At 37.0% G+C, this 26,613-nt stretch overlaps 3 protein-coding genes across 4 annotated transcripts in view; all 3 read left to right on the plus strand.

Annotated features, from left to right (window-relative positions):
• The window catches only part of LOC132123066 (anoctamin-7-like), a 34,443-nt gene extending 26,066 nt beyond the window's left edge, over positions 1 to 8,377 (plus strand). Inside the window, exons 19-23 of the mRNA XM_059533590.1 lie at positions 742 to 947; positions 4,398 to 4,534; positions 6,592 to 6,682; positions 6,980 to 7,099; positions 7,226 to 8,377. Of these exons, the coding sequence (XP_059389573.1) occupies positions 742 to 947; positions 4,398 to 4,534; positions 6,592 to 6,682; positions 6,980 to 7,099; positions 7,226 to 7,363 (692 nt within the window). The 3' untranslated portion in view covers positions 7,364 to 8,377. The remainder of the gene's footprint in view (positions 1 to 741; positions 948 to 4,397; positions 4,535 to 6,591; positions 6,683 to 6,979; positions 7,100 to 7,225) is intronic.
• Positions 8,378 to 9,441: 1,064 nt separating this feature from the next.
• LOC132123089 (E3 ubiquitin-protein ligase rnf168-like) lies at positions 9,442 to 17,726 on the plus strand. 2 transcript variants are annotated; one of them, XM_059533630.1, is made up of 7 exons: positions 9,442 to 9,805; positions 9,923 to 9,993; positions 15,085 to 15,255; positions 15,686 to 15,780; positions 15,927 to 15,993; positions 16,850 to 16,979; positions 17,127 to 17,726. In XM_059533630.1, the coding sequence occupies exons 1-7, from the start codon at positions 9,487 to 9,489 to the stop codon at positions 17,666 to 17,668; spliced, it is 1,395 nt and encodes a 464-aa protein (XP_059389613.1). In that variant the 5' UTR covers positions 9,442 to 9,486; the 3' UTR covers positions 17,669 to 17,726. The 2 variants fall into 2 exon arrangements, 1 of the variants encoding a protein (XP_059389613.1); XR_009426457.1 differs by lacking the exons at positions 9,442 to 9,805; positions 15,085 to 15,255; positions 15,686 to 15,780; ... (1 more) ...; positions 16,850 to 16,979; positions 17,127 to 17,726 and adding an exon at positions 12,593 to 12,688 and having other exon boundaries at positions 9,861 to 9,993.
• A 2,871-nt stretch (positions 17,727 to 20,597) lies between these two features.
• On the plus strand, positions 20,598 to 23,264 carry LOC132123369 (transmembrane 4 L6 family member 5). Its single transcript, XM_059533946.1, has 6 exons — positions 20,598 to 20,705; positions 20,941 to 21,135; positions 21,637 to 21,705; positions 21,907 to 22,061; positions 22,353 to 22,545; positions 22,820 to 23,264. Exons 2-6 carry the CDS (start codon positions 20,959 to 20,961, stop codon positions 22,832 to 22,834), a joined length of 609 nt encoding a protein of 202 aa, XP_059389929.1. The 5' UTR covers positions 20,598 to 20,705; positions 20,941 to 20,958; the 3' UTR covers positions 22,835 to 23,264.
• The last annotated feature ends 3,349 nt before the right edge of the window (positions 23,265 to 26,613 follow it).

Consider the following 26,613-nt stretch of genomic DNA (forward strand, 5'->3'; position numbering starts at 1 on the left):
CAGGCTTTTATCAGAGCCAAAAACAGGAATAGCAGACGACTGGGTCTAAGAAAAACTACATAAATTTCCACGAGGGCAGAGGCAGGGACCCCGAGATGCATACAGCCAGTCCGAAAAACAGTGAAGACAGCCGGCAGAGTGAACAGCCAAGGGCAAGCGCTGCACAGGTACTCTGCAAACAGGCACAGCTGGATAATACACAGTCCAATGACAATATAACTCACAGTAGCAGCAATGACCCCACAATCCACGGACAAGACAGGACAGGACTAGGAAACAGACGTGTCTCACGAGAGGTCATCGAGTAATCCGACAACAAGACAGGGCTAGAAAGAGGGAATAAGAAGCAGAGACAATCAAGGGCAAAATAAGGGACAGGTGAGGAGAAGGGAACGAAAGGGGAAACAGCTGAAAGTGATAATGAGCGGAGGAGTGGATGTGTGTGCGTGATAGTGTGAATATGTGACCACAAGAGGGAGACAGAGAAAGAGGAGAAGAAGCCAAGATCATGACAGTGTGTGTGTATATATAAATATATATATATATACATGTGTGTGTGTATATAAATAACATTTATAGTATGCCTGTTTAGAAGAGATTAGTTTTAATTTTTTATCTCACTTGCAACACAATATATATTACCATTATATCAAAAACTAAAATTTTTTGTGGCTTTCAAATTAAATGGCATTACCATTCAGCTCAGATGAAGGCTGATTTTGAAACTCTTTATCTTGTCAGTTCTACAGTTTGGCTTCATCACCATCTTTGTAGCAGCCTGTCCCTTGGCTCCATTGTTTGCTTTGATAAATAATTGGGTGGAGGTGCGTCTCGATGCCCAGAAGTTTGTGTGTGAGTACCGCAGGCCTGTTGTGGAAAGAGCACAAGACATTGGGATCTGGCTGACCATCCTAAAGTTCATTTCCTACCTGGCTGTCATCAGTAATGTAAGTTTCTTTTTTAATTTATAGTGATCTTTTGGGACAAATATGGAAGTAAAATAATGACATATGTCTTTGAAACAAAAAAGCATGCTGAATAGCACTAACTGACAGTGTTGGGGGTAATGCATTACAAGTAACGCGAGTTATGTAATCAGATTACTTTTTTCAAGTAACTAGTAAAGTAACGCATTACTTTTTAATTTACAAGAAAATATCTCAGTTACTTTTTCAAAAAAGTAACGCCAGTTACTTTGTATTCCCATTTTTTGACTGACAAGCCTCCTGTTCCCATGTTGGGAGAAATGGAAGTATGGAGGCGTTGTGTGCAGTGTGTGAACATGTTACTGTAGTTCTAGACTATATGTGAATGTGCATTAATTCATCCCACTCACAAAAAAACAAAAAACAAAACAGATTTAGTATTCATCAAAATTAATCAAAACAGTGAAATGCAAACTCAGAATATGACGCAAACCTGCAATAACTAAATATATTAAATAACACAAATGTATCTATTCCCATTTTATTAACAGTGTCTTTGCTGCTGACCTTTAATGATCCAGTTCAACCATACTAATAATTAAAAAATGACTTTAGATAAACTAACAATTGTGCTTCATTGTTTTTTTTTTATTGCTGAAGAGTGTTGAACCTTCTTCTCCTGTGTTCCACTGTACAGACGTGAATTTACTTTTCCTTCAGCCTGAGGTTTATTCATTACACTTTTTGATGTGAAAGGGCTTTTACATTTGCTATTAATAGAACTTCTTATATTAAAAACAATCAAGCCCTGCTCATATTTAAAAAGTAACGTGAAAGTAACGCAAAAGTAATGTAACACATTACTTTCCATTAGGGCTGGGACAACGCGTCGAGGTCATCGTTTTCTGCATTGATCTTTTTTTTTGGCGGCTGTCAAAGCCTTATTTGATCGGTGAGTGACAGTGACAGGGCGCGTACGAGAGAAAGCCCCGGCTGCGCGCGCACTAACAGTCTTCAAACAACACGAGTGGTTCTTGCTCTCTCTCTCTCTTGTGCATATTATTCAAAATCATTAAACACGATAGAAAAAGGGCGAAACACCTAAGTTTCACGCGCAGTTTCACTCACAGTCTTCAAACTACACGAGCGCTCTCTCTCTCTCTTCCCCCACCCCCCTCCCCTCATGAATATTAACCAAAATCATTAGACACGATAGAAAAAGGGCGGAACGCCAAAGTTTCACGTGGAGCATTCGGAGATTTTTTTTCTCCATGACAGGCTGCTGGCTCCCACTGTTAAATTTTTTTTTTTTTTTGGGAAAAGCACTCTCTGTATTAGCTTAAAGCCCTAAAGTTTACATTGGTTACTGTATTCTTTCAACTGCTCTAAACGAGTATTTTGGGTGAACTTTTTTATTGAATGCTAGACATCAAGTTGTTGTTATTTTCATCTGAAAGAAGAACTTTTTTTCAGTAAGCTAGGCCCTATGTGTTCAGTAAGCTTGTTTCAGTAAGCTATGTGTTTTCAAGGCTTCAAGGTTTTATTGAATGCTATCTCTATACAAGTGCAAAGTAATGCATTCTTAGTCAGTCTTTTATTTTGTAATTTTAAGAGCAATAAACATATATTGCAATGTTAAGGAATTCATGTTTTTTTCATTCAGATATGTAAATCAACATGTATAAATTGTTAGTAGTCAATTAATGGGGAGATAATCGAAATCGAATCGGTCTGGAAAAAATTAAACGTTAGATTAATCGATGCATCGAAAAAAAAATAATCGCTAGATTAATCGTTAAAAAAATAATCGTTTATCCCAGCCCTACTTTACATAAAAAGTAACTAAGTAACGTATTTAGTTACTTTTTTAGGGAGTAACGCAATATTGTAAGGCATTACTTTTAAAAGTAACTTTCCCCAACACTGCTAACTGAAAAAAATTATGCATTGCATTATGTGACGACTGGGTGAAGGAGAAGCTGGAAACAAGTGCGAGTATAAACAAAGTTTTAATGAGAGACGATAACCAAACAAACTGGAACACAAACAACGCTGGGAAGAAGATACAGTCCGAGATGGTGGAAGGAGGTGATGAATCCAGATGGCGGTGGTGAGTTGGCAGCAGGAGAGGGTGGCACAGGAACTGCGGGGAATCGAGCCGAAGGTAAGTTGTGATGCTTGTGGTGGTTGCGAAGAGTGGACGAGGTTCCGGGGGAAGACACGGACATCCAAAACGCAGAACACAACACAAAGCAAAGCACGGTTAACCAACATGAAACAATGCTCTCACAAACACAAGACGTGAGACAAACCATTATATAGAGAGGGTAATGATGACAACTGCTGATGACAATTAACGGAGACGCCCATAAACTAATCAGTGCAGACGCGTAACACACAGACTTCACCCACAAAGTGCAAAACCCAGAGATCACGGTTTACCAACCGTGACACATTAACAGTGGTAAAGGCAAAGATGTTGAAATAAACATTCACACAATCAGCTTTTCCACATGCCCCGATAATCAAAACTTCTGCTTAGCGCCTGCTCCATTTATGCAGATCAGTTTTTGTAACGGTATTACTTAATCCACCTGTTGCTTTGGTCTTAATCAGCAGCCGCTTGCAGCACCTGCTGGTGAGCGACTGACAGCAGATGGAGATCATGCCTCTGTGCTCTACTGCTATTCCTGCAGCTTCCGGATGTGAAAGAGCGAATTATCTGCCGAATTTTAACCACTGAATTTGTGGAAGCGAATTTGGAAAGTGAAATAAAATGGACCGAAATCTGCCTGTTCAATATTATACATCGTATTTTTAAACCAATTGAATATTTTGGAAGTGAATTCTGGAACGTGAATATGAATTATTGATTTTTTAATTATGAAAAGGTGTGTGAAATATTTTTAATTGAAATATTCACAGCTTAAACGAACAACTATGTTAAATTTCAGGACCTAAAATGCAAGCCTTGGAAATACAAGGCATTAAAATGCAAGTGCTTTTAATGCAATGCATTATTTTCCAGTTTTTTTGTTTTTATTTTCCTAAGCTTTTTTGTTTCAAAGACATGTCATTATTTTACTTCCATAGACAAAGCACCAATCTGAATGTATCTTAATCTGCTCTCTAGTGCCTCTAATGCCACCTGCAGTATATTCAGTACTTTCATGGATTTTCCTTTAGATAAAAAATTTGAACCACTGGTCAAAAAAAATAAAAATAATAAATAAATAAAAAGATTAAAAATTGTCGAAAACATACATTTTCAACCTTGTCCTGCAAAATGTAATCATCTCAAAGTTCTGGGATCAGTCTTCCAGTGTGCACCATTGGTTTTCTTGGCCCTGCTATCACCGTTAGTCTGATCAACACTAAATTGTGAGCTTATTTACAGTTTTAATGCACAAAATTTCAGTCCAAAATTAAGTTAATTAAACAGTCTGCATATCTTGTTTGATGTCTTGCCAGGCTTTCCTGATTTCCTTCACGTCTGATTTCCTGCCACGGCTCTATTATCGCTACACTACAGGCAGCATGAGAGGATATGTCAACTTCACCCTCTCAGTGGCCCCTGCAAACTTCACCCAAAGCAACTTGACATGCAGGTGAAGATCAAACTCTTCATATACCATTTCTATACTCTACTGTTCAACAGTTTGTGGTTAGCAGGATTGTAGAATTTTGAATGAAGTCTCTTCTGCTCACCAAGGTTGCATTTATTTGATAAAAATTCAGTGTAAACAGTAATATTGTGATATATGTTTAAAATAACGGTTTTCTATTTGAATATATTTTGAAATGCAATTCATTGCTGTGAACAAAGCTGTATTTTCAGCATTATTACTCCAATTTTCAGTGTCATGTGATCCTTCAGAAATCATTCTTATATGCTGATTTGTTGCTCAAGAAACATTTCTGATTATTATCAATGATCAAAGCAGTTTGGCTGTTTCCTATTTTTGTGGAAACCAGTAATGTTTTTTTTTTTTTTATTATTTGATGAATAGAAAGGTCAAAATAACAGCATTTGTTTGAAACAGATATATATATTTTTTTTTTGGAACAATGTTCAGTAATTCTTTACTGTCACTTTTAATGGGGGAAAACTGAGCCTTATTGAATCCAAACCTTCCCACTATGTCCAAAAGATGTCTTTTCTACGTCTTTGTCACTAGAGGCGTACGTTGAAAAGACGTCCACAGAGGAGCCAGAATGAAAGTTTTTATGATGTCTGTTTTGGACGTGATCTGCACGTCTGATATAGACGTTCATGGAACCTCAAGGTTAAACACTAGTTCAAATGTCTGGAAAAATTAAGAGACCACTTAACATAGAGAAATCTGTGTTAAGTGGTCTCTTAATTTTTTCCAGAGCTGTATTTTCCTTTTGTAATTGCAAATCAACTCACAAACAGTTTGAGTTTGTCCAAAAATCATGAAAATAAAAGAAACTTTGCTCACACCTTTAGACATCTTAGCATCTGTAACTCACACATCTTTGGATTGTGACAGAACTAGTGTTTAACCTTGAGGTTCCATGAGCGTCTATATCAGACGTGCAGATCACGTCCAAAACAGACGTCATAAAAACTTTCATTCTGGCTCCTCTGTGGGCGTCTTTTCAACGTATGCCTCTAGTGACAAAGACGTAGAAAACACATCTTTTGGACATAACTGTGCTTAGTGGGTTTGAATGATAATTAATATTTTTATAAAATGGGATGTGCATACAAAGATGTACCACTCTAAATAACACCTAGAAATCTTTGTGTCTGGGAACATCCTGGCTTTTCATGTCGAGATATTTAATGTTAGGAATGATTCCTCTCCCCAAGTAAGGAATCTAGGTGTGATGGTAGATAGGTGCCTCAAATTTGACAAGCAGATAAGCGCAGTCATTGGGTCCAGCTTCTTCTCTCTTCGCTCTTTAACAAAAATAAAATCTTTTCTCCCTAAGAGCTCCATGGAGACTGCTATCCATGCTCTTATTACCTCTCGGCTAGACTATTGCAATTCCCTATACTCTGGTATATCTAAGTCCCAAACGTCACGTCTACAGGTCGTTCAAAATGCAGCGGCGAGATTTCTGAAGGGAAAGAGGAAATTTGATCATGCCACCCCCCTCCTAAGATCCCTTCACTGGCTTCCGATTAATTTTAGAATTGATTTCAAAATTTTACTACTGGTTTTTAAATCATTAAATGATTTAGCACCTTCTTATTTGTCTGATCTACTTCATCCCTACCTTCCCACTAGAGGCCTTAGATCCAAAGATAAGCTCCTCCTTCAGATTCCCACAACCCGGCTAAAATCGAGGGGTAACGGAGCCTTTGAAGTGGCTTGCCCAACACTGTGGAATAAGCTCCCACTCCATATTAGATCTGCCTCCACTTTGTCTGAGTTCAAATCATGTCTCAAAACTTATCTATTCTCGGTTGCTTTTAGCTTATAGTAGTGTTCTATCATAAATTGTTTGCTACTATTTGTGTACTTTATAAGTGTTCTGTTTTAAACTATCTTGCTGACTTTAGAGTACTTAACCTTTTATTTTTCCTAACTTGTACAGCACTTTGGTCGGCCTGTGGCCATTTTTATTTGTGCTTTATAAAAAAACTGAACTTGAACTTGAACAAAGAGGCTTATTAAGAGTTTTTTTTCTCCAGATATCGAGGCCTAAGGGATGATAAAGGACAGCCCACACAAGATTACTATCATCTGCTGGCCATTCGACTGAGTTTCGTCATTATATTTGAGGTGCACAGTCTGGCATCCCTTTTTTTTTTACTTTGCATGTACATTTGTTCTGAAGATGGGCACGTTATGTTACTTCCTAAAACTAAAAACATTTAGTATACAGTACATAAAACGTACTTTACTTTTAATTATGAAATGATTACTAAAAGTAATATACAAAAGTTTCGTTTTTTAGTATATATTTTAGGAGTTTTCAGTATAAAGTGCCTGACGATAGATTTGATATAGACGATGATTATAAAATGAAGACAGCGCACAATTTTAATCGTTGATGCTAATGTTGTTGTTTTTTTTCAGCATGTTGTTCTCCTGATTGGGCGTATTATTGACTGGATGGTGCCAGATATTCCTGAGGAGGTGGAAATTAAGATCAAACGAGAGCATTACATGGCCAAAGAGGCACTGGCTGAGAATCAGGTGAGACAGAATACATTATGATCAATAGCAATACCTCATTAATATTCTAATCTAATAATTAAAGCACTAGACTGCTGTATATTTTTCTCTGTTTTCTTACATATTGTCCCTCATGTTGTTCTCCAGTCACTGAGTAGAACCATTCTTGAAGAAATGGAGCAGCAGATCTCTGCGCTGCGAAACAGAGGAAGAACACAGAGTCCTAACAACATCTCGTCTCCCTCCAGTCCATCTCCTGAACATAAAGACAAACCTATAGGCTGATATTTCACTCTTCTTATAAACCTTTCTACAATGTATAGTTGTTTTTGTAAACTGTTGCCTATTGAATATTAATAACATATCTTCTGTCCTTTCATGGTGAGCTCTAAAGGCATCATATAATAATAGTTTAGAGACCTACCCTGCATCCTAAATCACACAAGAATCAATCATTGTGTATCACTCAAAGGTCACAGGATCGTACATGATTAAAGAAGGCCGAATTATCTCACTTGCTCGTTGTTGCTGTTTTTAAACTGTATAACTATTGATGATATATAGTTTTGAGAAAATAATGTGGTCTAACATGTTAGTTTTAGTTAGACTAAATTGTAATAGTGTTGCAAATACTTTCCCGAGTATTCTCAAAAGATCATGGGTTTATGACCTTTATTTCTTATATCTAACTTGTTCAAAACCTGTTCAATTTTATGCTATATTTGAGGCCAGAATGTTAATAGGGTGACAACAGAGAGACTGAATGAAGTAATCAAACCAGTCAGCACATTTCCTTTCTCTGGTTATTGTTTCTTTAATGTAAAAAACTGAAGCAGTTCGGTATGAATGATCAACTTTAACAAATAGACTGGAGTCATTTTCGTTCATCTCAAACATGTGCCACTAATAAATGATGACAAAAGCAACAGTGTCGGATCTACTGTAACAAATACAAAGATACTAACGAATGTCCTTAATCTTTAACACATAGCTGGAAAATGTGTGCAGCTGTGTTGGCCATTTTTGGCAGCAATGCAATGTTATCCTGAGAAGAACGGCTTGTTTTGTAAGATCCTTCAGCCTGGGTCCAGTTAATATTAGCTAACAAAGCTAGGTTTCTAATTATAAACATACAGCTGGTGTTTCACATACCTGGTGTAAAGTGTCACAGGCCATTGCTATAAAGTAGGTTATCAGATGTATTAAACCGACATATTCAGTTTTTACACGGTTTGAAAAGGCATTCAGCTTGGACAAATAAAGCTCCTTATGGGCAATGATCTGATTCATTTTTCTTTCAAATTTTCTTTCAGCCTTTCTGGTCAGTGAAACATTTGATTGTTAAGCTTTTTAATGCTTCATCAAACCAATATCAAATGAAGAACAGCTTAGCTTCAAATATTTCAAAAATCTTAATAGAAAATCTGAAAAGTTATGTTTCTCTGTCAAAATATTTATAAATTTAATATTTTTTTCTTTATAATGTCTACATCGACTACAACTTTGTTTTCATCCTTGCTCCTTGTGGTTCCCTGTCTTGTTATGTAAATTAAGCAATACAAAAAAATAATGGAAAAGCGTTTTTTATTACTATTCTCGTTAATTTCAGTTTAGTTTAGTTTGACTTTTAATGTGCATCATCCATCCATCCATCTGATGCGAACTAGCAGTCCACAATAAAACCGAGTGACTTTTATTTTGAAATATACTTCAGTTCCCGGCGCTCGTTGCTTCACAGGCGCGAGGAGGAGGAGGGCGCAACATTTCCCGGGAATTTGGGGCCTTGAATAAATAAGTAAGTGTGAATTGTAATACTTTGAATCTTTCATTGACACTCACATCCATAGACCGTTTTAACAACTTGACGTTAACTGCTTTGAATAATGAACGGTTTACATCAGTGTTATCTTACAGTAATCCCTCACACTGCTACAAAGATATGAGTTAGCATAAAATAGCATAACTTCTGTCAAATAAGTCAGTTCATTTGGACAGAATCTGACAATATATTTGAACGAAAATATGCTTAATAATGATAATAATAATGAAAAATTTGGGCGTGTTGTGGTACAATTCGCACAGGTTAATGTGTATATATATATATATATATATATATATATATATATATATATAATTAACTATGGCTTTATTTATTTCATAAGTAGCTGGTTATCTATGTGATGTGCATGATTGTAGGCGTGTAATAGTTACTGAGTTCTTGATTTGTTGATTTGAATAAACAGAGGTTTAATTGGATGAAAGCATCTAATGCAGGAGTGTTCAACCTTTGCTAGCAGGTAATAATTGTTGCTGTTGTTTGGTCTTTCAGCTGAATGTGGTGTGCTGCTGTTGAACCTGACAGCGAGAGAGAGAGACCTCACACAGTGAGTGTAGAGACGTCTCTTAGGATGCCTCCTGTGTCTGGAGAGGAAGAAAGCTCCGGGGGTCTCAAGCGTTCAGACTGCCTTTGTCCGGTGTGTCTGGACATATTCCTGGAGCCGGTCACTTTGCCCTGCATGCACACCTTCTGCAAACCCTGCTTCATGCAAACCGTGGACAAGTCCAACATGTGCTGTCCGCTCTGCCGGAAACGTGTGTCCACTTGGGCGCGACTCAACAGCCGGAAGAAGACCTTGGTGAACGAGGATCTGTGGAGACGCATACAGGAGGCTTTTCCCACTCAGTGTGAGCGGAGAGCGCAGGGGATCGAGGACGACGATGATGCTGGTACAGAGAGAAGAGCTCGACTGAAGCAATATGTGTTTCATGTTCATGTTTCATGAACTGTTTCATGTTAATGCATGTTGCGTTCATTATAATTACTTCTGCAGTCTATTTCCCCAGTAATGATCCCGAGACCCCGCGTGTGTCCGCCGGGAGAGCTGAGGAAAGAGTATGAGGATCAGATCAGTAAGGTAGTGTTAATTTCGTCAGACGAGACAAGACGAAATATGTTCGTCAACAACCTTTTTTTTCATGACTAAGACGAGACGATGACAATACTGCACCACTGTCCAAAAACGCTGACTAAGACTAAATTAACATGCATTATTGTTGACGAAAAAAGAGGAGACGAAAATGTTTTGCATAAAATAAAAACTAAGATAAAATCTCTCTTCATTTTCGTCTACAATCGTCTCTGCTTTTTCATCAACTGTTACGCCTTTAAAATTTCAGAACGAGTTTGCGGCTTCCCGCTGTTGCTCAAGTTACAGTTCTCATACTCCTGTTGCTGCCAGCCTGTGGCTGCAACACAAAACTGCTGAACACACAACACCCAAAGCGAACACAAGTGATGAGCGAGCGACGACGACATGCTAGGTCGAAGGAAGAGGCTCGATATTTGTGTGTTATAATTAGCAGCGGTCTGTTATCAAGAAATAAAATAGTGTGTGCGTAAAAAGAATTTGTCCACACGCCGCTCAAAAAATACAAAATAAAAAAAAATTCCTGAGTGCAAGTCCACCGTCTAGGCAGGCTTTTTGTGTTAAATTATATTTCCTGTTGCTGCGCAGGCTCTTTTATTGTATATGACAGCTTATGTCCCGATGACCAGTCTTTGCATTACGATTAAAAGCAGTATCAATAAAGTAAAAAAATGTGATCAGGTTAATCATTTGTGAACGTGTCTCCTAAATCAGAATTTGAAAACCAGACACATTTACATTTACATTTATCTGACGCTTTTATCCAAAGCGACTTACAATTGCTATGTCAGAGGTCACACACCTCTGGAGCAACTAGGGGTTAAGTGTCTTGCTCTAGGACAGTGGTTCCCAAACTTTTCCATTCTACGACCCACCTAGACAAGTGTAATCTATTTCACGACCCACCAAAATATATATATATAAAAAAAAATAAGAAAACGATTGACATTACTTTAAGCCTAATCTTAAAAGTTTGATGACAGAAATTAAGTATTTAATAAAAATAAAAAATTTTCACTACTAATATTTCAGTTTTAATTTTTGTTTACAGACGTTAAAATATGTAGTGTCCATAAAAACGTGAAGCAGGCTCACTCTAGTGAACTGTAATCTGCGCTGCTGTGTTTTGTTGCAGAAAATACATTCATGATCTTCCGTTTGTGTCGGCGAGAACGGAGCACAATCCAACACTTATTTAGAAAAGCATGAGAAGCAAAGCAGAGCTATCTAACACAGTTTTGAGATTAAAATAATTGTGAAATTGGTAAAAAATTATAATAAACAGATGTGTCTCATTTTAAATAATAATAAAAAAAATATATTTATTTTTGTGATGGTTAAATAAATGTTCAGCAATATCTTCAAAAGACTTCTGAACTTTGGCAAATTTTTTTCTAAACAGAGATGATACATCAAGGAAATATTGCAAACTTTTGTACATTTTGTTACGTGGAAATGTTTAAATCTTGTAGTGTTACAATTAATCCTGCATTTGTGCCCTGCTTATGGAATTACATTTGTTTCAATAATAATGAACGAAACTTTATAAAACTGAACGTAACTTTTTCAGAAACTATCAAAAATATGCCATTACAAAAGAAGAAAAACACTATGAAAATGAAAAAAAATTAACTCAGTCGCACAAATTTAACAGGCTCTTCAAATATGCTTCATTCTTTGTTAATGTTTTTCAAAGATTCGTTTTCGCTAATCGTGGATTCTGAATTCATTGCTACAGATTTCGCTTACGTTTCGCAGTTTTTCGTTTGGTGTTTTGACACAAACATCTCATGGGGGTGGTGTTAACAGTGATCTACTCTGATTGGATAGTGAGCTTTTGATGGACAGGTGCTCTCTGACCGGGAAGTACAGACGCCACCCAGTGGCCTCTCTCGTCCTTCACTGTCGTCGCTCCTCTTTTGTATACTTCCTATCTCCTCCGGGGTTCTCGAGACCGGTGAGTGTTGCAGGTGTCGCTCATTTCCCAATCACTCCACGGCTCTCGGCCCCGCCCCACTCGTCACATTCGTGCAGCCCTAGACTGAACTGTGTGAGTGTGTGTGTGTGTTTTTATTGAAACGCAAATTTAGCTGCAGCCAAGTGACTTTGTGTGACCCACCTTGTTCCATTCTGTGACCCACAAGTGGGTCGCGACCCACAGTTTGAAAACCCCTGCTCTAGGACACATTGGTGTTTCACAGTGGATTCGAACCTGGGTCTCTCACACCATTGGCATGTGTCTTATCCACTGCGCCAACACCACCCCCATTTAACATTTGCATCCAACAAAAATCATTCAACAATTGTATTTTGTCAGGTAATTATGACATTTAACCAATGTTTGAGATATGTGAAACACTTTTTTTTACTGAAATGTTTATCAGTAATAATGTGTTATTTAAAAAAAAACTAACATTTTTTGACTAAAACTAGACTAAAATGACGAGACTTTTAGTCGACTAAAACTTGACTGACAAAAAAAGATATGTGAATGACTAAATATGACTAAAACTAACAAGGACATTTGGCACAAAACTAAGACTAAGACTTAATTAAAAATAGGTGACGAAATTAACACTACAGTAAGGTGAGAGCTTCAGGGTTTCTCTGTTATAGATGAAGTGACAGGTGTGCTCATTACAGAGCGCAGTCCCGGGTTCACATGGACCGGATTACTGAACTGACTTTTGTTTGTGTGTCCAGTGCTGCTCAGTGTGTATGGAGCATAATGCTGTGTTCAAACTGAGCTGCAATGAAAGTTTTGAGAGATCTGTCATAATAATCATTCAATAAGATCAAGTCTTTGGTTCATTTTGTGCTTTTAATAGTAGCTCCTACTACTACTACTACTACTACTACTACTACTATTATTAATATTATTATTTTATGTTTTTCTTTCTTTTTTTTGCTGTTGTACCTTTAAAAAAAAAAATCCTGAATAAGCTTGTTTCCATTTATTGTTTAAATTATGGAAACCATTTCAGTACATGATCTATTCAGATTTGGGAAGAAATTTTGAGGTCTGAAAATAGCAGAATTTCTAATAGTAATCATGCCATTAAATAAATATATATATATATATATATATATATTTTTTTTTTTTTTTTTTTTTTTTTTTCAAAAAAAGTATTTTATGCAAGGTTGCATTTATTTGATCAATAGTAGTGTAAAATAGTTATATTGTGAAATATTACAATAAAAAAAACAGTTTGAATATATTTTAAAATGTAATTTATTGCTATATTCAAAGCTGTATTTTCAGCATCATTCCTCCAGTCTTCAGTGTCACATGATCTTCAGAAATCAGAATAATGTGATGATTTACTGCTCAAGAAACATCTCTGATTATTATCAATGTTGAAAACAATTTTAACAAATTCATTGAAATAAATTCAAAAGAACAGCGTTTATTTAAAATGGAAATTTTTTAGGTTAAGAAATGTCTTTACTGTTACTTTTGGTCAATTTAATGCATCCTTGCTAATAAAGTATTCATTTCTGATCTGAAATTAAAACTGACCCCAAACTTTCAAACAGTGGTGTACAATTTAAGACTTATTTCAAATTGTTTCAAATTTGTTATTTTTTTAAATTTTTATCGTATGCACATTGTCAATTAGAGCGAATCAAATCTTAAAGGTCCCGTTCTTCGTGATCCCATGTTTTAAATTTTAGTTAGTGTGTAATGTTGTTGTTAGAGTATAAATAATATCTGTAAAATTCTAAAGCTCAAAGTTCAATGCCAAGCGAGATATTTTATTTAACAGAATTCGCCTACATCGAACGACCAGTTTGGACTACATCCCTCTAGTTCCTGCAGTAATGACGTCACTAAAACAGTTTTTTGACTAACCTCCGCCCACTTGAATACACATAAAAGGGGGCGTGGTCTTGTTGCGCTCCGACGGAGAAGAAGGAAGAGTTGCGTTTGTCGCCATGTCGTCGAAACGCTGTTATTTTCATCTCGGAGTCCAATCACCTTTGTTTGAGTTTCCCAGGGACGCTGTACTTAGAGATCAATGGTTACAATTTATGTTTAACTCTGTTCCCGAAAATTATAATCCACATGTAAAACTATGTGCACCACATTTTGCTGAGGACAGCTTCCTCAATCTCAATCAGTTTAATGCCGGATTCGCACAAAGATTATTCTTGAAAGATGGAGCAGTTCCCTCTTTGTCTGGAGAAGGCGTTGTTTATGGACCACAACCAGTAAGTATATTTTTATTATTTAAGCTGGTGCGTTTAACAGTTACACAACTTATTACACAAAGGGCAACGCTGTTTAGCTTTGTTAACTACCGTATTTTCCGGACTATAAGTCACACTTTTTTTCATAGTTTGGCTGGTCCTGCGACTTATAGTCAGGTGCGACTTATCAAAATTTATTTGACATGAACCAAGAGAAATGAACTAAGAGAAATGAACCAAGAGAAAACATTACCGTCTACAGCCGCCAGAGGGCGCTCTAATGCTGCTCAGTGCTCCTGTAGTCTACACTGAAGACATAGAGCGCCCTCTCTTGGCTGTAGACGGTAATGTTTTCTCTTGGTTCTTGGTTCTAAATAAATGCGACTTATAGTCCGGTGCGACTTATAGTCCGAAAAATACGGTAGATGGTAGGGATGTGCAAAAAAATCGAATGCGATTTTCATGCGCATCTCGTCAGTAAACGCGCTCCTGTGATTATAAGTACATCTCCAGCATATGCTCCTGCACACTTGCTTCTCAAAACTAGTCCAATCGTGTTACCAGGAGGGCAGCGTGCTCTAAGCTGGTGTCGAATCACAACACAGGAACCGCTGGCCCAATCAGAACTCGTTACGTATTTCTGAAGGAGGGACTTCATAGAACAAGGAAGTCATCAGCCCGTTTTTTGACAGTGAAAACAGCGGTATACAGATAAGTGAATTGTGTGAAAAATACTGTTTTATTTACACGCGAAACATGAACACATGTTATATTGCACACTGTAAACACAATCAAAGCTTCAAAAAAACACGAAAAACGGGACCTTTAATTTGTTATTCATGTAGTGTTGTGGTGAAGAGTCATGATGTGGTTTCCTGTTGTGAACAGCTGCTGGAGGAGAAGCGAGCTCTAGAGGAAGCCGAGAGGAGAGCCAGTGAGGAGTACATCCAGCAGCTCCTGGCTGAGGAGGAGGAGCGCACGACGGAGGAGAGGAGGAGACGGGAGGAGCGGCAGCTGGAGGACGATGAGAAGATGGCCAGACTGCTGAGCCAAGAGCTGGTGAGCTCACTGTCATTCACAACACCAGTCACATCTGACAACACACAACTAGTCTGTCTGGAGAGTAAACAATCTCGTCCCATGTGCTCTGTGTTACACACACTGACTGCGTTTGACAAGCTCAACCTTCAGACTAAATAGTTTGCTGAATTTATGCTAATAACTACAAAACAAAACTACATGCCGAACTATTGAACCCTTACTAAGTGACAGCATTATTTAGGCTGAACCTGCATACAATCTGCATTCCTGCTTACTAGTTCTTAAACAAAACATACATTTTTAATATTTATGTAATTAAATCTTGCCAAAAATAAATCACATTTTCTGTGAGTTTTAAAAAGGTCCACAGATTTAGGCCTAAAAATGCCCTGAATTCATAAAGTCGTGACATTAAACCTCGAAATGCTGTTTTGTGGTGTTTGTGCAGAATTCAGGACCAATCTCTGAAACATCATGTTCTTCTAAACCTGCTCATAATCCACCAGCAAAGAAGACAAAACCAAACACGGGGGACATTGAGAAGTGAGTAGCTGCTGTTTACACCCAGTATATTGTATAATGTAACTCGTCATCTTTTCAGACCTGGCTATTGTTGAATGTACTGAAAGAGATTTTTTATTAATTTTGTTTTCAAGCACTTAATGCATTCACATTCTCTTAAATGTCAGGTTTTTGCGTCCAGTGGCTCATAAGCGGCCGAGCAGCCCAGACTCCTCCTCTCTGATGGCCAATAAGGTGATTTCTTTCATTTTATAAATGAAAACAACTAAAATTAATATGATTTAAAAAATAAAACAAATTGAAAGAATATCAGAATCCATCAGATCAAACAAACAATAAATCCTTAAATGTATTTGAGACTAAACATGCTACATGAGAAACAATAGCTTTATTTTATTTATATATAGTTATATTCTTGTATTTTTTTTTTTCATTTGTAAATAAATGTCTGAGGAAAACTGAGTGTGTTAAGAAAGACATTGATTATATACATGTGTAGGGAAACACAATGCATGTTTACAGATGAATAGGATAAAAGTAAAATCAGTTAAGTTACTTCATACTGTTATATTTAATTTTTTTGTACCAAACTAAAATAGTTTTGCTTTAAAATGTATTAATATAAAAAATAGATGTTAAAAAAGTCAAAATAAAATTAATGATCGGGAACAAACTCTTGTGCTTTTTAGTTTTTTGTTTTTAATTATATTGTTGAAAAGTCTCTTCTGTTTGCCAAAGCTGCATTCATTTAATCAAAATACAGTAAAAAAATATAATATTGCGAAATTCTGTATTTATTACAATTTAAAATAACCAATATTTCTTCAAATATATTTTTTAAATGTAATAGATTTTTGTAAATCATGATCATTTAAAAAAAAAAAAAAAAATTTGATAACGTTTCAGTCGCATGACCATCATCAGGTATCTTCAATAAATGTCTTTTATTGTCACTTTAAATGGCCACAAACTTTTTAAATGATATTGCATGTGAAAACTTCATGCATATTTAGTTGAAGATAAATCACTTTCTGGTCAATTTCCAGTCGTTAATGGAGAAAACAAGTTTATAAATGTTCCTGTTTTTCAGGAGAACATTCTGAGCCCTACAAAATCCCTCTCAGCTCAGTCTGCGGAGGACACAAGCAAACTGAGCAGGTCTGTGCTGGACTACAGCGGGAACCCCTCCAGCTCAAGTCCCAGCTTGGGCTCCAGCTCCGGCTCCGGCTCCGGCTCCGGCTCCGGCTCCGGCTCCAGCTCCAGTCCCAGCTCCAGTCCCAGCTCCAGCTCCAGTTCCAGCTCCGGCTCCAGCTCCAGTCCCAGCTCCAGCTCCAGTTCCAGCTCCGGCTCCAGCTCCAGCTGCTCAGAACACACGTCTGTGTTGAACAGTCCGAACAGCAGCTCGATGAAAAGGAAGAGTTCAGAGATGGAGCTTCAGACGGAAGCGGATCTGCTCGGTAAGAGGCTCTGTGCTGCTCCACAGTGTGAGTCTCCTTCAGCCGACAGCACGTTCCTGTCTGAAGTGACGTGGTACGAGGAGGCCTTACGGAGCCGCTGGCAGCAAGAGGAGGAGGACCGCAGACTGGCCATGAGACTTCAGAAGGAGCTGAACCGTGAAAACACTGTGGACCGCAGGAAGGGTTCAGCCAACAGCTACTCGCTCCGGCAAAAACACACTCCGCCTTCCACAAGCACAGACACAGACGAGGAAAACACGAAAAAGAACATCAGTACGACACGGTCGACTGCGAGGAACAACACGGGATGCAGGGACCGAGAGAAGACCGAAAACAGACTGTCTGGTACAGCAGGAACGAACTCTGTATCTTCTCCTTCAACAACCGTCCCGGGGGCGAAGGGGGCGAAACAGACCACCCTTACGGAGATGTTCCCCAACCTGAGCAGCTGAACGATGCTCTGCTGCTTTTATCTGGGATCTTGTTCACCCTTCAGACTCGAACCCTTGTTAGGTGCTGCACTGCTACTAAAGGATGTCTTTTTCGGTGTCTGCTCATATGTTGCTAACACTCCTTCAGTGCCTTTTTGGGGAGGGTCATCCTGTGAAGCCATGAGCAAATGTTTTGTTTTCTGGAGCATTTTTATAGTCGTGACTAACTTCGAGTTTGGAAATGGTGTGAATACTGCAGAAGAAAGTCATTGTGTAAGCATCTGCAGGCATTTTCACTTTGAATAAAAGGAAAGTTTGGTTTACAAAAAAAAAACTGTGTTGTGTGGTTGTTTGACGAGTGAATTAAAAAAAAGGCCTAAAATATTCTGGGTGGGCTAGGAGTAAAAAAAAAAAAAACTGTGTGTGTGTATATATATACAGTATATATATATATATATACACACACACACACGCTTAGTTTTATATAAATATATATAGCTAGCTGCTTCAGAGATGTCTGAGGAGGGGATCTGTTTCTCACTCTTCTCTCAAACTATCCACAATGGTTTAAGTCAGATGATTTGTTCGGTCTGGGGAGATATCGAAGTTCATATTGTTCTCCAATTATTTCAGGTTTTATGATCATTACTCCATATTTTTTAAACACTGCTGAACACTCATGCTCTCTCTATATAAGTGATCAGAATATGAATGAGTACATAATAAATAAAAGCATGCATGTAATTTTGTATTTAACTTAGTGAATATTGCTTGTAAGATGGCTAGTCATATTTTAACCATGTGTTTGTTTTTTACAGAATCAGTTTGTTTCCACAATGAACAGGGTATGCTGATTATGAACAGTTATATATTGATTTGAAAATAGATGCATAGTTTGCAGAAATCATTGATTAATTTATGTATAACAGACAAATATGCAAAGCACACAAAGATTATTAGTTTATTTCAAAACTGTAATCCAAATGAATGGATGTGCACTAAACTATCACAATAATCTCTGTACTAGCAATTTCAAAACAAATGAAACTCTCAAGTTAATCTCAGATCCTGGTGATCTGCATTGTCATGGCCATCTGTGGGACTTTTCAGTACAAGGATTGCACAATCACTAGTTTGAGAAGTGTTAACCTCTGAACTGTCATGTGAATCCTGGGAAAGAGTCTGTCAGATGATCTGTCTAGTCTTCCCTAATCACTTTTCTGTCTCTTACATTTATAATAACTCCAACGACTCAGTTGCTTCCTTCTGGCATTGCTTATAACCTGTTATGGACTTCTTTTACCACTTCCTGCTTGAGTCTTGTGCATCTTCATACAACATGAGTAATAATACTCACTTCTGGTGACAAAAAAAAATCCCCCAGTGCTTCACAGAAAGCAGTGATGTCCAAAATGATAGCAATGTAAGGTGTTGAAATTATTTCTATTTAAAGTGTGCAATGATAATCGCAAATGCAATATCGAAAATACTTTTTTTTTTTTTAAATCTCACGTTTAATCATGTACAGTATATATAGTACAAATGAAAAGTTTGGGAACAGTATAAATAAATATATTCAGCAAGGATGCATTCAGTAGATCAAAAGTGTTACATTGTTATTTTTATTTTTTTGCACCAAATCATCTTATTCGAATGATTTCTGAAGAATCATGTGACACTGAAGACTGGAGTGAGTATTGATATTGCAATAATATTTCACAATATTACTGTTTTTACTGTACTTTTTTGTCAAAACGCAGTCTTAGTGAGCATCAGTAACTTCTTTCCACAACAGAACGACCCAAATCTTTTGGATGAACTATTCAACATTCATTATCATGCCTGATTTGAAGTTTGAAGTCAGTAACAACCACATATTCTCAGCATATATATTCACATATCATTTAGTTTTGAATGTGAACAAAGTTGTGGTTACTGAGGTGGGTTGGATTTGAGCTCGCTGACTGATGGAGCTCTGGTCATTTGACTGAAGCTTTACATGCACCACAGCTGCATCATCGCTTGCTCACACAGTTCGCTTCCGGCTGTGGCACACAACCACAGTGGCAGATATCTAATCATCTTAAAGAAAGAGCACAAAATACAAGTCATTTAAATATGGGATCCCCAGAAAGCAATGTGAAAGATTGTGCTGTAAACTGTGGAGCAGATATGATGCATAAATGTGACAAACTACACACTCGAACCAAAGCAAGAAGATTGCAGAGGTATGCTCAGTGCTAATGGTGCATCACAATGAATCAGTGAAAAACAAAGTTGCAATTCTCTATTGCATCATAATAGTTAAAGGTGAAAACGTCTGATATTATTCATTCACCCTCAACTGAAATGACTGACTTGAGAGATTTTGAAGAGTTGGACTAGTCACTGCAATTATAATCACACTGGAGATTTCAAGCTACAAAATACATAATAAAATATCTTAAAAATAGCACTGTTTATTCAAATCATGCACACTATACATAGTCTTCTGAAACCATTGTTTGTGGAACAAAAGTGCACTTTAATATACTTTTAAAAAAAAGTACTTATTAAATACTTGGCAATAATATGCTTTAAATCTTAACTGTGAACTGAATATAATGTTTTTGCACACTCAACTGCATGTTAATTGCAATTAAATGAAAATATATTACAGCTTTAGTATGTTAGTCAACACGTCAAAATACACATACTTTAAACCACAACCAAAGATTATAAAAACAGAATTAAAACGTGCATTAAAGTAAAACTTTGTTCAAAACGGCTGCGTGCACTGCTTTTGTTTCTCTTGTGTATATGGTGTCTTTTAAGTGGTTTGATTGGTTCTCCATTAGTTGACGGTTCCACTAACCAGTCAGTGTTTGACTGTAGTTTGATCAGTACAGCGTGACTGTTTTAGTTTCACCGTCCTCAGCTGTTTGCGTGTGTGTCACTGAGTTGTGGGAAGGAAACACTCAGCTGTATTTAAGCAGGAAACGTTCCTCATCCTGGAATCATCAAAGACTCACGGCTCAAGACTCTTGTGAGCTTTCCTCACAGCACCTGCTCTCTCGAGGTAGGATATTTTTCATTATTTCAACACACAGCGAGTCCAGTGTTTGGACACTTGATCATATATACAACATCATTTATGTAGACTTTTTTAAACCTGAGTAAAACTCTGAATACAAACTGAGAAAGGCATCCTTTTGATTTGCAGATGCCACTTGGTTACATTGTTATCTAATGATTCAATCAAATTCATATAATACTGATGACAAAACACCCATTATGATGTTGTGTGGTTGCAGGATCGCTGGGAAGCTGAGATGTGCACCGGTCACTGCTCCAGGTCTGTGGGAATGGCTCTGATCCCTACAGCCATCGTCTGCATGCTGGCAAATGCACTGCTGCTGTTTCCTGACCTGAAGTATCAGTACCTGACAGAGGGTCATGTGACCAGAGAGGCCATGTGGTGCTCTGGGATCTGGGCATCAGGGCTTCTGGTGAGCTTTCTGTCCTTTCATTGGATTTGTAGGAGATCCGATACTAATCCATAACATCATAAAACATTTAGATCATATATTAACAACAAGTGCAGAACAAAAGTGTATATTATTATTTGTTATTATTGTTGTTAGAATATTGTATATGTATTTATACATACTATAAATAAGAATATTATTATTATAATTAAATTATTATATTTATAGTTACTTATTTTAAAATGAAGTAATAATGCTTTATGATAAAATGTTATATACAATAGAATAAAACAATTAAAATAATGATATATATTATATTAAATAGAATATAGACAGAATATATAACAGAATAAAATGTAATATATAATAATAAACTATATATGTTATTTATTAAATAAAAAGCATGTTACATTTATTAGTATGTGTTATACATATTATTTCGTTGTTGTATTTGTAGTGCTATCAGGAGGGTTTTAGTAGGACACTTGATGTAATTGTCATCCGTGTCGTGTGTTTTGTCAGGTGCTTGTGGCGGCGCGAGGCTTTACGACACACTACGAAATGAATCGATGCTGTTATTTTACTGTTGAGGTCAGAGAATTGTATTTTGTGGAATTGTTTTGTGTTTTCTTCTTAAGCTTTATCATCATTTTAGCAATAATTGATTAACATAATTAAGTTTTGAACAATTATCCTGTCCTAATGATGCCACGTCATGGAACAAAATGTTTTGGGGATTTTTTGGGAGCTATCCTGTAAACAGTTTTTTTTTTTTTTTGGTGATTTTTCCAGGTTTTGCGTAAGATGGGCTACGCATGTTTGGCCATTCTGGGAGCTGGCGTGTGTTTCGTGGCGAGCGGGACGGGGCTGGCTCTGGGACCCCTCTGTTTACACAACAGCACTGACGGTCTGGAGTGGGGACGGCCTTTAAAACAAGTCAAAACTGGGTGTGTAAGAACTCACAATCATTCATCCTCAACATTAGTGTAGTTTTGAGAAACACTGAGAAACACATTATACCTGACGTGACCTCACCAATCAAAGCATTATACATATAAAAAGCTGCATTAAAGCAATTTTACTTCAGTTAAAGACCAAGAAGATAGCTTTGAGAGTGTGTGCTGTCAAGTTAAATCTCTCATGTAATGTAGTGTTAATGTGTGTTGTTCTTTTGATTTGTGTCCAATGCACTCAAGCATATTAAATAACGTCATGTTCCTCTGTGTGTCTTAACGCAGAGAGAAGCTCTACCTCTACACTCCGGAGCGGTGGTCGTCCGCCTGTGTTGATCCTCGAGGGGTTGTGATCTGGAATATGGTTCTTTTCTCCGTCCTCATGGCAGCAAGTGGCCTTGAGCTGGTTTTCTGCGTTCTTCATCTCCTCGCCGCCTTACTGGAGTTCATGTGTGGACCGAGAGTCTGCAAGAATAAGGTACAGATCTTTACATAGAGCCTTCCCTCGTAAGAACAAAACACTTTTATTCAATTTACTGTGCACTTGTAGTGTACTTCAAATCTTAAAAGACTAAATCTTACTTTAGGATAATATAATATTAATGAAATAAAAGGCTGCTTAAATAGAGTGCACCTTCATGACTGCTTGATGAATTTATATGTAAAGATGTACTTAAGTATCACTTAAATGGGTCAAAAATCCACTCTAAAGTTAACAATTAACAAAATATATACTTTTCTCTTCTTTTTAGGTTGTTCCTGCTTAAAATGAGGTTCTGTTATTTTCATCTCCATGTGAGAATGAGAACGCCATTTTTGGGTTAAACAGTCAGCTCTGACTGCTCAACTTATTTTAAACAGAGAGGAAAAAATAGAAATGGGAAGTGGATGAGGAAAGCCAGTTTTCAGGTCCCTGAAGTGTCATCTCGTCGCACACGTCCAGTCTTCCTGTAGTTCAGATGCTTGAGAGTGACACTAGTGATGGGAAACTCTGTATCCCAGAAACCCTTGAATAGATTAAACACTCTGAATAACCTACTAAACTCACACATACAAATAAGCTGTTTTGTAAGAATTTAAAATATTCTTTATTGTAATATATATTCAGAATGCACTTTGGTATGTATGCACTGTATAGTCATGCGTGTAATTTAATGTATGATGTATGTATGTGATAAAATACTGGGATGAGGAAATGCTGAGTGTTAATAGATGTTATGTTATTGTTTGATTTCTACTAGATTAAACAACTAATTGTATGAACACTTCATTGTGTGAAGGAAAGCATTATTCACAAAATTCCAGCAAACTGCATTTATTTGAATGAAATATACAAGCAGCACAGCTGATTTATCCTAATGGCCAACATCTTTACTCTCCTATCAATATGTTTGTTTATTAGGAAATAGTATTTAATTCACCATTTTTAAAATTCTTTTTAAAATTATTATTATATATAAAAAAAGTTATTATTATTAATAAATTAAGAACTAAAATATAATTTCTGAAGGATCATGTGAGACTGGAGATATGAAGCTGAAAATTCAGCTTTGCATCACTAAAATAAATAAAATTTTCATAGATATTCACATAGAAAACAGCTATTTTAGATCTTATATTTCTTTTAATGAAATGAGTGCAGATAAATGCTGCCTTGGTGAACATAAGAGACTTCTTAAAAATCTATAAAAAATAAAATAAATGTTACCAACCCCAAACTTTTGAACATGCATTTTTGTGTATGATTTTATTTTATTTTTGTACAGTGACTGTAACGTGTATGCATTTTTTTCACTGGCTTTGGCACTGTCATGTTTGCCCCATTGTATGAGCAGGGCTGCAATCAGCCCCAACAAAATGGTTAAATGGAAATACAACGTTTTTTAAATGGAAACGGTGGTGCGTTATACACTCTGTTCTGTTGAAGCAAGATTTGCAACTATGGCAGCTAAATAGTCAAGTCAAGTCAAGTGACCTTTATATAGCACTTTAAACAAAATACATTGCATCAAAGCAACTGAACAACATTAATTAGGAAAACAGTGTGTCAATAATGCAAAATGACAGTTAAAGGCAGTTCATCATTGAATTCAGTGATGTCATCATCCAGCTCAGTTTAAATAGTGTCTGTGCATTTATTTGCAATCAAGTCAACGATATCTCTGTAAATGAAGTGACCCCAACTAAGCAAGCCAGAGGCGACAGCGGCAAGGAACCGAAACTCCATCGGTGACAGAATGGAGAAAAAAACCTTGGGAGAAACCAGGCTCAGTTGGGGGGCCAGTTCTCCTCTGACCGGACGAAACGAGTAGTTCAATTCCAGGCTGCAGAAAAGTCAGATTGTGCAGAAGAATCATCTGTTTCCTGTGGTCTTGTCCTGGTGGTCCTCTGAGACAAGGTCTTTACAGAGGATCTGTATCTGGGGCTCTAGTTGTCCTGGTCTCTGCTGTATTTCAGGGCTGTAGAGGTCCTTTCTGGGTGCTGATCCACCATCTGGTCTGGATACGTACTGGATTCGGGTGACAGCAGTGACTCTTTGATCTGGACACAGACTGGATCTGGTGGCTACAGTAACCTCGGAATAAGAGAGAAATAGACTAATATTAGCGTAGATGCCATTCTTCTAATGATGTAGCAAGTACATCGGGTGTTATGTGAAGTGTTCCCGGTTCCGGTTTACCTAATTAATGCAGCCTAAAAATCCTTTAACGGAGTTAAATATTAGAAGTGTATTAGTGTGTTATGTGTCAGCCAGGTTAAAGAGATGGGTCTTTAATCTAGATTTAAACTGCAAGAGTGTGTCTGCCTCCCGAACAATGTTAGGTAGGTTATTCCAGAGTTTAGGCACAAAATAGGAAAAGGATCTGCTGCCCGCAGTTGGTTTTTATGTTCTAGGTATTATCAAATTGCCTGAGTTTTGAGAACGCAGCTGACGTGGAGGATTATAATGTATCAATAGCTCATTCAAATACTGAGGTGATAAACCATTCAGGGCTTTATAAGTAATAAGCAATATGTTAAAATCTATACGATGTTTGATAGGGAGCCAGTGCAGTGTTGACAGGACCGGGCTAATGTGGTTATACTTCCTGATTCTAGTAAGAACTCTTGCTGCTGCATTTTGGACTAGCTGTAGTTTGTTTATTAAGCGTGCAGAACAACCACCCAATAAAGCATTACAATAATCTAACCTTGAGGTCATAAATGCATGGATTAACATTTCTGCATTTGACTTTGAGAGCATAGGCCGCAATTTAGATATATTTTTGAGATGGAAAAATGCAGTTTTACAAATGCTAGAAACGTGGCTTTCTAAAGAAAGATTGCTATCAAATAGCACACCTAGGTTCCTAACTGATGACGAAGAATTGACAGAGCAACCATCAAGTCTTAGACAGTGTTCTAGGTTATTACAAGCAGAGTGTTTAGGTCCTATAATTAACACCTCTATTTTTTCAGAATTTACCCATAAAACATTACTCGTCATCCAGTTTTTTATATCAACTATGCATTCCATTAGTTTTTCAAATTGGTGTGTTTCACCAGGCCACAAAGAAATATAGAGTTGAGTATCATCAGTATAACAGTGAAAGCTAACACCATGTTTCCTTATGATAACTCCCAAGGGTAACATGTAAAGCATTAAGAGTAAAGGCCGTAGAACTGAGCCTTGAGGTACTCCATACTGCACTTGTGATCGATTTGATACATCTTCATTCACATCTATGAATTGACGGCATTCATATAAGTACGATTTAAACCATTCTAATGCACTTCCATTAATGCCAACAAAGTGTTCAAGTCTATGCAAAAGAATGATGTGGTCAATTGTGTCAAACGCAGCACTAAGATCCAATAGTACTAATAGAGAGATACAACCACGATCAGATGATAAGAGCAGGTCATTTGTAACTCTAAGGAGAGCAGTCTCAGTACTATGATACGGTTTAAATCCTGACTGGAAATCCTCACAGATAACATTTTTCTCTAAGAAGGAATATAATTGTGAGGATACTACCTTTTCTAGTATCTGGGACAGAAAAGGGAGATTTGCGATCCGTCTATAATTAACTAGTTCTTTGGGGTCAAGTTTTGTTTTTTGATGAGAGGCTTAATAAGGTTTTGGGGACATATCCTAGTGACAATGAGTAATTAATAATAGTCAGAAGAGGATCTATGACTTCTGGAAGCACCTCTTTTAGGAGCTTAGATGGAATAGGGTCTAACATACATGTTGTTGGTTTAGATGATTTAACAAGTTTATACAATTCTTCCTCTCCTATGGTAGAGAATGAGTGGAACTGTTCCTCAGGGGGTCTATAGTGCACTGTCTGATGTGATACTGTAGCTGACAGCTGAATGGTTACAATTTTATCTCTAATAGTATCGATTTTAGAAGTAAAGTAGTTCATAAAGTCATTACTGCTATGATGTTGGGAAATGTCAACACTTGTTGATGCTTTATTTTTTGTTAATTTAGCCACTGTATTGAATAAATACCTGGGGTTAGGTTTGTTTTCTTCAGAAAGAGAAGAAAATTAATCTG

The sequence above is a fragment of the Carassius carassius genome, chromosome 41 (assembly GCF_963082965.1).
Source record: "Carassius carassius chromosome 41, fCarCar2.1, whole genome shotgun sequence".
NCBI lineage: Eukaryota > Metazoa > Chordata > Actinopteri > Cypriniformes > Cyprinidae > Carassius > Carassius carassius.